The sequence below is a fragment of the Myotis davidii genome, unplaced genomic scaffold (genome assembly GCF_000327345.1).
Source record: "Myotis davidii unplaced genomic scaffold, ASM32734v1 scaffold552, whole genome shotgun sequence".
Taxonomy (NCBI): domain Eukaryota; kingdom Metazoa; phylum Chordata; class Mammalia; order Chiroptera; family Vespertilionidae; genus Myotis; species Myotis davidii.
Window position 1 is genome coordinate 311332 of NW_006283439.1, and position 9975 is coordinate 321306.

The following is a 9975-nucleotide window of genomic DNA, read 5'->3' on the forward strand; positions in this document are numbered from 1 at the left end:
GTCGTGACCCTTTGGGGGTTGAACGACCCCTTCACAGGGGTCGCCTAAGACCATCGGAACACACATATATAATTATATCTTGTTTTTGTGACTCATCACTGTGCTTTCATTATGTTCAATTTGTAACAATGAAAATACATCCTGCATATCAGATACTTACATGACGATTCATAACAGTAGCAACATTATAGTGATGAAGTAGCAACGAGAATAATTTTATGGTTGGGTCACAACATGAGGAATGGTATTAAAGGGTCGCGACATCAGGAAGGTTGAGAACCACTGCTGTAAAAGTTCTTCAAACAGCACCGTTACTGTGCTGCTGTAAGCCTTTCTGCCTCTCAGCCTTGTTCAGACTGTTTTACATTTTCTTTCAGGCTTTTTTGATATATTCATTCATGCATCTTACCCAGTCAAACTTAAGATTTTTTCCTAAGATGGAAACAGATTTAGAAAATAGGATTATCAGATACGATGTTTAAACAAGTGTGATATTTAAGATCTGCCAAAGGTGAAAGAAAATAGCAAATCTTGGTCACAGAGCTCTTCTCCCTGGCTCTTCGGCAGGTGAGTCGGGTCTCAGCGCGTTGGGAAGCATGCCAACTTGAATGATCGTCTCTGACTTAAATTCCGTAGATGTTTTGATGTTAAGGCTCTTTCAGAATTGGGAATGGTGACAAGAAAAGCCAAGTTTTAAAGAAATTCTTTCCTGTGCACATCTCCATTTAAATTAATTTTCTTATAAAGGCCCCTGAAGGAAAGACAAAGGACTGAGTTGCAGGGCTGACACTGTGGGGCTTTGCCGTCCACTGGACAACAGAGGAGAAGGTTCCCCTAGTGTCCAGAGCTGCTCCCACTCTGGGTACCTGGGTGCATCGTAACGGACCTCGACCACCCTGGTGCAGGGGATGTCGAAGTGTCGGAGGGAGACACGAAGGAGGCAGGTGAGGGGACTGAGCCATAGAGACCCTGTCCTGCAGCTGAGCTGAGTGAGGCAGAGTGATGGGTGGGTGCTGGAGGGGGAGTCAGGCAGAGCCGTGAGGACGAAAGAAGGACCTCAGCCAGGCCGCCATGGAGGCACTGCGTCAGTGTACAGGCCAGGAGAGTGGCCTGTTGCACTATTTCTGATATCAAGGGTCACTGGTCACTTATTGGCCCCTTCCCCCCAACCCTTGGTGAACAGGATTGTTTTGGAAATCATTGTTCTCTTTAGCCGGATAGTACGGTTAAGTGAGGATTGACCAGGAAGTAGTTTTTGTCTGAAGACTTACTGCAAGCGGATATTTTGGGAAATGTCCCCCTTCCTGTGTCTGTGGAGGATAATGATCACTGTTGTCTCCTTCACCCAGGCGTCCTTTCTGGTCTGAGCATCTCTGGGTTATGTTTTGATGTGGGAACTGTCTCTTGTTGTCATGGCACCCCCTGCTGTGTGGCAGGATAGACACCTGTAGGAAGGATAGTTTTCACTTTTCACTGAAGAGGGAGGATGTTTGGATGGTTGTCTTTTTCTAGGAAATGAGCCTTGGGTGTTAGATGACTTTCTGTGCCTCCCACCTTGAGAACTTAGGACAGTGCAGCCCCGTGAGACGTGAGGTGGGTGGTGCGCCCGCTCTTGCTGCTCGTGGACGCGACCCTCACACAGGATCTCTGAGTGTCTGCTTCAGTGCAGGCAGGCCTGGCTCCATGACCCGATAGCTACCTGAAGTGCTTAAAAGTTTTTAAAAGTAAGTTATCTGTCAAGTTACTTGTATTAAAATGTGATAAAACCACAGCACCATTTTTCATTTTCTTCATGATTTTGAAAGAAAAACATCAAGTGATCACTGTTTTAAAACTCACATTGTGTGTGTTGAGCAGAGAGCAGAAGTTATTTCCAAATGGAGGCACAGGAAGCGTGAAATGTCTGCTCATCCTTCGTCAGCATTACCGGGTGAATCAGCAATTTGCTAAAGTCAGCAAACTTTTACTTTGAATTTTAACCATAGTATATGTAGAAAAAATAATCTGTAACATAGGAATCTAAATTTGGTATTAATACACTAACAGAATTTTAGTTTTAGAAGGTTCCTTGGGGGCATTATATCTTTTTAGGTTTGAGAAATATTAGAAGGTGACTGTGTTATTTGAGGGATGTGTGCATTCTTACCTGATTGAGTCATTGCTTGGTTGCACTGCTGGGTGAGAATGGGGTACTGGCCACTTGGAAGGGTTTCGGAATTAGGGCAATAGATTTTCTGAACTTCCTGTTGTGCCCCATGCCAGTGAGGCAGGGTGAGGGGCCTCATTCATACAAGTCAGTGAGGTGGCTGTGCTCAGAGCTGCCAAGCCTTGCTCTTCTTTGGCCGTTGTCTAGCAGGTGTATCCAGCTCCCAGAGCGTTGAGTGAGGGCTCTCTCGCTCCTCCTGGCTCTGGACAAGCCATCAGGGGTGTTTCTCTGAGTCCTGTCTCAGGGCGTATGTATGGCAATAGGCTGTGCTGTGTTTGGAAGAAGTTGATGATAGAGGTTTTGGGTTTGTATTAAAAATATCAAGTCATTCATTCAGAAGCAAGTACCTGCATTGGACCAGGTCCTGTGTTATATGCTTGAGGGCAGAAAACAAGACTGGCAAGGTTTTAACATTTCAGCTGAGACCTAAAGGTGAGGAGGTCCAGGCGCGGCAGGAAGGAGTTTATGCCTGTGGGCAGGACGAATGGTGAGGCTGGAGAAGAGCAGGAGAGGGAGACAAAGGCTTGAGAAGACACTGGGCCAATAGGTAGGAAATCTGACCACACAGGTCCGAGGACACGCTGAGGCTTTAAAATCGGTCATCAGACACTTGGAAGGCATCACAGGAGTTTCAGCAAGGGAGGATGACATTGCTGTGGGAGAATCAACTAGAGCAGTGGTTCTCAACCTTCCTAATGCCACGACCCTTTAATACAGTTCCTCATGTTGTGGTGACCCCCAATTTCATTGTTACAAATTGAACATAATTAAAGTATAGTGATGAATCACAAAAACAATATGTAATTATATATGTGTTTTCCGATGGTCTTAGGTGACCCCTGTGAAAGGGTCATTCAACCCCCAAAGGGGTCACGGCCCACAGGTTGAGAACCGATGAACTAGAGGATCCAGAGGGCTTGAGGGGAATGAAGCTTTTGTTATTGTCTTGAATGGCAGCTAATATTTATTATTTGTTGGCTGTGGGCTAGGCAGTATGCCAAACCCTTTTACTCTCGTCTCAGGGAAACCTTGTGAGAGCCCAATGGGTGCTGCTGTTATCCCTGCCTCACGGGGGAGAAAGCAAGACCCGTGAGGATCAGCAGCTGGCCCAGGCCATGTGTCAGGCAGCGGCCGAGCTGGGACTTGAGCCCAGACAGTGTGGGGTTCCAGACCCCGTGCTGTGAGCCACAGGGCATGCGCTTTCAGGGCAAGAGGTGATGGTCTGCCAGTGGTTCTTGACTGTGAGTGGGTCACGCTGGACATATTTTTATACAACAGAAATTAGAGTACTTAGGACTAGTAAAGGTAAAATATTGGTATGTAAAACTTTGGTTCACTTTTTTTTGTACAGCTGTGCGTGTGCACGTGTGAGCTTGTAAGCCATTGCAGAAAGCAAGCAGCGTTGGTGTAGCTGAGAGCCGATGGAGTGGTAGCAGTGCTCATGGAGGGGAGGGGGTCTCGGGGTGAGAGGCTGATGTGCAGTCTCCATGTGAGGTGCACGCAGGGCCCAGTGTGGGGAGGTGTCAGGACGTGCCCCGCTCTCTGGTGGGAGGAGATGGGTCCAGGTGTGCGTGTGCGCAGTGCAGGCCTCCTGGGCTGTTTCATTGCCTGGTTCTCTAGCTTCTCTCAGCGGTAGCTAATGGGACAGGGCTGGCATGTCACCCACATGTGCATCTTCCAGCAGATCTGTCAGCTGGCTCTGACTTGTGAGGTGAGCTGTCACCCCAAACTGCCTAAGCAGGGGGTTCAGCCACGAATAAATTCTCTGGAGTTTAAGGTGAGCGGTGAGCCACCCAGTGGCAGTGGGCTCGCAAATAGTGTTGGAGTGAGGGTCTGGGAATGGTTTGGCTGCAGTCAGTGCCCTTGGGATCCAAGGACCTCAGGGTTCCAGGGTTGAAGGCCCAACGTAAAAGTAAGATTAGTTGAGTTTTAGGAGTTGGCAAGGCAGGTGCAGCAGAGCACAGGCTGGGACTGGGTGCGGGACGCAGTGACTGGGAGGTGACCGTCTGGAGAAGGAGGAGGCTCTGTCTGTGGAGCCAGTGTGCAGGTGCGTGATGTCCTGGACCGACGGTGCCGGCCTCTTCCTCCCAACCCTGATTCCCTGTTGGCAACTGAAATATTAAGACCCGTTGCCACAGGGAATTGTCTGTTTCCTACGGGCACCCCTAAGTCGAGCTCTGTGGGTGATTTTGGAATTGATTGCGTGTGGTGCTGAGTCAGTCGGGTGGAGCGTGAGCACAGTCTGAGCTGTTGTTTTCATCGACGGCTTCTGAGGAGCTGTTTCAGCCACACAGCACCTGGAAGCAAGCGTAGAAGTAGGATAGCGTTGGAGCTGCATCGTGTCTGAGTCTTGGAGGTGGGATGCCCTGGTCTGGCTGGGCCTGTCTGAACGTTGCAGTCCTCGTCTCTCCTCACTGTTTGGAGGAGAGTGGATCTGAGGACGGGGACGTCTCCTCAGTTGCTGAACATCCGGGACCTTCCGGCTTTAGGCAGTGAGTCGAGTGTCGGGGGACAAGGGGTCACAGGAGTGGTTCCTGAGGAGCTTCTCAGCCGCCATCACATGATCACATGCCGTGGGAGGTGCACACACCATGGGGGTGCACACACTGGGGGTGCTCGCCACGGCGTTGGGGTCTGGAAGGAAACGTGAATCACCGCCTGCTTTCAGCTCTGTGTGCTTGAAACGTCATGTGTGAGGACGGTAGTACATGTCTGAGACACATACACATAGGCTGGGCTACCTTTCTTTGCAGGTGGTTGTATGTGATAAAATGCATGGAGGCTATTACATGTTAGTTTAGATCTTAAAAAGGCACATGTTGATAACTTGTCCTAACGTTTTGAGAGAACCAGGAGCCTCTGTGCATGTGGCCTGTGTTACAGCGAGAAGGGAGCTGTGCTTGCGGCCTGCACTGTCGTGTGGAGCAAGACTTGCTCTCAAAGAGGTCGTTTTCTCCTCCTGTTGGAGGAGCTTGACCTTTTGTGGGACGTGTCCCTTGTTAGGAAGCACCGTGCCCTCCTGCCAGCTGTCAGGTTGGGGATGGGGCCTGGAGAGCGTGGTGCACCTGTGCCCTCGCACTGGTCAGTCCTGTCCCAGCCGTACCCCCTGGGGACCCACACGCCTATTCACACCTTAGAGCAACAGGAATGGGGTGCTCCCCACAAATGTCCTGGCCCTTCTGCTCTGCGTCGTGTTCTCTCAGTATGAAAGGCCTCACGGTCAGAGCCCGTGTAACCCTTGGTTCACAGGTTCTTTCTTCCCCACCCTGAGAACTTTTGTCCTAAGTTAGTTAGAAAAGTGCTATCCAGCCCTGTTTTAAATGAGGGAATTGGTTAAGTGCTTCTAGGGCAGTGATGGCGAACCTATGACGCGTGTCAGAGGTGACACGTGAACTCATTTTTTTGGTTGATTTTTCTTTGTTAAATGGCATTTAAATATATAAAATAAATATCAAAAATATAAGTCTTTGTTTTACTATGGTTGCAAATATCAAAAAATTTCTATATGGACACGGCACCAGAGTTAAGTTAGGGTTCTTCAAAATGCTGACACGCCGAGCTCAAAAGGTTCGCCATCACTGGTCTAGGGTCACTGAGGCCTTCATGTTCATTTTTGTTCAGGTGACACCTTGCCTGTGTCTTTCAGGTTGGACACAGTGGGGAGAATGCTTTCACGGCACGTCCCAGCCCCACTCGCAACTCAGGATGTCCCGGGGGGAGAGCGCGGTGTTTGCCTATGAGTCCTCGGTGCACAGCGCCAACGTCCTGCTCAGCCTCGACGACCAGCGCAGGAAGGATGAGCTGTGCGACGTCACCGTCCTCGTGGAGGAGCGGCCGTTCCGCGCCCACCGCGCCGTGCTGGCCGCCTGCAGCACTTACTTCCACGCGAGGGTCCTGGGCCAGGCTGACCCGGAGCTCAGCATTTCTCTCCCAGAAGAGGTGAGCGGGTCCACCCTTGGGAAGCCACCCTGATTTTAACTCATGGAACCTAATTCAATCTCTGTGGTTCACTCAGTTAAAGACAAAACCATCTTGTCTCAAGGCTCAGGCGCAGTTCCTAGGTTCTGCAGCAATACATTTAACTTTTTTCACAAAATTATGACATTTTACATGTAAATTATTAATTTTGGATTTAGTTAAAATATTTATTGAGCAGATGAATAACGTACGTTATTTTTAATTTTAACTTTTAAAATATATTTGTATTGCCCTAGCCGGTTTGGCTCGGTGGATGGAGCGTCAGCCTGCGGACTGAAGGGTCCCGAGTTCGAATCTGGTCAAGGGCACAGGCCTGGGTTGTGGGCTTGGTCCAGCCTGCAAGAGGCAGTCAATCAATGATTCCCTCTCATCATTGATGTTTCTATCTCTCTCTTCCTCTCCCTTCCTCTCTGAAATCAATGAAAATATTTAAAAAATATATATTTGTATTGATTTCAGAGAGAGGCAGGTTAGGGAGAGAGAGAGAAACATCAGCAATGAAAGAGAATCATTGATTGGCTGCCTCATGCATGCCCCCTACTGGGGATCAAGCCCACAACCCAGGCATGTGCCCTGATCTCCTTTGCCCAGTTTCCTCCAATGGTAACATTTTGCAGAATTGTAGAATATCACAACCAGGATATTGACATGAACACAACCCATCAGCTTATTCAGAGTTTTTGGTTTTACTTGGATTCTAAGTGTGTGTGTGTGTGTGTGTGTAGTTCTGTGCAGTTCCATGTGTCCACCACAGTCAGATACTAAATGGTTCCCACACCCAAAGAACCATTTATAATTGCACCCTCCATCCCTAAACCCTGGCAACCACTAATCTGTCCTCCTTTCTAAAGTTTTGTCATTTCAAAAATGTTACATAATTGGAATAACACAGTATGTGACCTTTTAGAATTGGCTTTTTTCCACTTAATTCCCTTGAGATTCATCCAGGTTGCATGTATCAATAGTTAATTTTTTTTTGATTGCTGAGTAATATTCCACAGTATGGATGTACCCGTTTTTATTTAACTGTTCGCCTATTAAACGAAATTAGGCTCGTTCCAGTTTTTGGCTATTACAAATAATGTTGCTATGGACATTGGGCCGAGCCAGCTCAGCCAAGGGTTCGAAAGCCTGAGTGAGGGTGGCGAAAGGATGGAGAAATGACAGACAAAGAATAAGCTAGGTCTAGGTGGATCTTCCTGTGCCTGGCTGAGGCCACAGAGAGAGACCCAGAGGCAAGCTGAGCCTTTATGTTATGGCCAGAGGTAAACAAGGTCGTGGTCACCATAGTTACAGTGTTCTTGTGAGTTTCACTGGTTTTGGCAGCACTGGCTGCACCTCCCACAGCCCATTAGCTACCGAGGAAGGATCTAGGGAGCATCATAAGGTCAAGCCTCATTATGCTAAGAGGGCTGTGCCCTCTAAGCTGGGACTTGTTTGTGGCTTTGCCAACAGATCAGTCCGAGGCTTAACCCGACAGCCGCACCCTACAGACATTTGTGTCCAGGTCATTTCTTGGGGACAGAGGGCAGGATCCAGTTGCCAGGCCTTAAGGTGGTTGTGCGTTAGCTTTACAAGAAGCCCTGGACTGCTTTGCAGAGTGGCTGTGCATTCCGTTCCTGGCCAGTGTGAGTGCCCTGCTTGTCCGTGTCTCACCGGGGAGAGCTGCTTTTTGTTTCAAACCATTTGAAAGCCAGTGCAGTGCGCACAGCGTAGAATGTTTTTAAGGAGATCACAAAAACAGTGTCTTGGCCACTCTTACAGGGACTGTTGAAGAATCAGTTCTGTATCGTAAGCCAGAACGAGGCTTTCCCTGCACTTCCCCGCTCAGTTCCGTCTGCCCTCATGGTGTTGAGGCAGGTTCAGTGCAGATGTGCATGTTTCTGCTTAAAGCTTGTATAGCTGGGAACCCGTGGATCTTTGCATGATTTTTAGAACTTCACTTTGTTCACTTTTAAAATTTGAATCTTTAAAAATTTTATTAGAAGTTTTTGGAATGAGATCAAGGTAACCATTTATTGTGCATTTGCCCTGGATCAGAACTCCTTGAAGTCCTTTAGCTCTGTTGTTCTCCACCTGGAAACTGCTCCCTCTGTGGCTGACAGCAGCTGGAGTTGTTCTCATATGACTGCCTGGTGGACTGGCGTGGGCACCGGGGTGACTGCGTGTGTCAGGCTCCTCCTGCTGTAGTTACCAGTATTTATTGCAGCCCGTTTGGAGATGGTGTGGTGCTGTCTCTCTTTCTTTCCCCGTGTGAGTACATTGTAGTTATGTGTCAGTCAGCGTGGACTCTCTGAGTAGGTGTGTGTGATAGCGTGACCCCCTCAGCTTTGTACCTCCTGGGAATGGTTGTCTTACCCAGTTAAAGAACCTGCTTTATCGTTGTCACAGGTAAGTTACTCATCTCTCGTCCCGTCTGCTCTTGTGTTATCGACTAGACAGCTGTCAAGTAATGCATTTGTTTTCATTTTGTATGTTAACAGGTGACAGTTAAAGGATTTGAGCCTTTACTTCAGTTTGCCTACACGGCTAAGCTGCTTCTGAGTCAGGACAACGTGGATGACGTGTGCAGGTGTGTGGAGTTTCTAGGCGTCCACGACATCGAGGAGTCCTGCTTTCAGTTTCTCAGATTTAAGTCCTTGGACTCGACTGCCAGCCAGCAGGCATGCCCGAGGAAAGCCTGCTTCCCCGCCCACTGCCAGAAAGCAGGCCTTAGGCTCCCACTTCCGGACCAGAGGGATTTAGAAGTTAATGAGGTGGAGGAATTTTTGGAAAATAAAAATGTTCAGACTCCTCAATGTAAACTCCGTGGATGTCAAGGAAATACAAAACCGTCACCTCCCCTACAAGACAGTGCCAGTCAGACATGGGAGTCCATGTGCCTAGACAAGGGGGCTGCTCTGGCTCTGCCATCTCTCTGCCCCAAATACAGAAAATTCCAGAAAGCATTTGGGACGGACAGAGTCCGCGCTGTGGAGTCGGGGTTCAAAGACGCTCACACTTCTGCTCCGCCCAGTGAGACGCCTGAAAGCGAGTGTCCGGGAGGAGCCCAGGACTGCGCAGACTTGCAGGTGGTTTTAAAATGTGAGGAAAGTAACACAGCAGCAGAGCCTGAAGACACCACGGAGGAGCCTGCCTCTCAGTGCCCGTTGGAGCAGACGGGGGCGCCGTTCCTCCACTCCCCCGCGGACCCGCCGGGCCTCTACTCGCTATCCCTCCTGCACACCTACGACCAGTATGGTGACTTGAACTTGGCTGGTATGCAACCCACAGCAGTGTTAACCGAAAAGCCGTTGTCCGGCCCAGCTGTTGGAGAAGAGAAGACCTTTGCGGGAAGTGAGGATTTGCTTTTGAAACCGGACTCCAGCCCTCGGGGAGAGGGCGGCCCCACTCCTGGTGGGCGCAGCAGTGTGGAGCGGGAGGTGGCCGAGCACTTGGCCAAGGGCTTCTGGAGCGACCTCTGCAGCCCAGACGCTCCTGGCCCAGTGCCGCTGTCACCTGCCGGGGCCAATGATGGTGCAGGACCGGGCCACTCACAGAAGCGGTCCGAGTGCCCCTGGCTGGGGATCAGGATTAGCGAGAGCCCGGAGCCGGGCCAGAGGACTTTCGCAACGTTAAGTTCTGTCAACTGCCCTTTTATAAGCACTCTGAGCACCGAAGGCCATGTGAGCAGCTTGGAGATAGGAGCTGACGGTTATGCCTCGGAGCCCCAGCAGGAACCCTGTCCGTACGCCTGTGTGATCAGCTTGGGGGATGACTCTGAGACGGACACCGAAGGGGACAGTGAGCCC

The 9975-nt window shown here is 49.7% G+C and overlaps 1 protein-coding gene across 1 annotated transcript in view; it reads left to right on the forward strand.

Annotated features, from left to right (window-relative positions):
* Positions 1 to 645: 645 nt before the first annotated feature.
* BACH1 (BTB and CNC homology 1, basic leucine zipper transcription factor 1) overlaps positions 646 to 9975 on the forward strand; it is a 30729-nt gene continuing 21399 nt past the window's right edge. Inside the window, exons 1-3 of the mRNA XM_015564239.1 lie at positions 646 to 1930; positions 5853 to 6145; positions 8668 to 9975. The exon at positions 8668 to 9975 is cut by the window's right edge and continues 27 nt beyond it. Coding sequence (XP_015419725.1) covers positions 1900 to 1930; positions 5853 to 6145; positions 8668 to 9975 — 1632 coding nt within the window. The 5' untranslated portion in view covers positions 646 to 1899. The remainder of the gene's footprint in view (positions 1931 to 5852; positions 6146 to 8667) is intronic.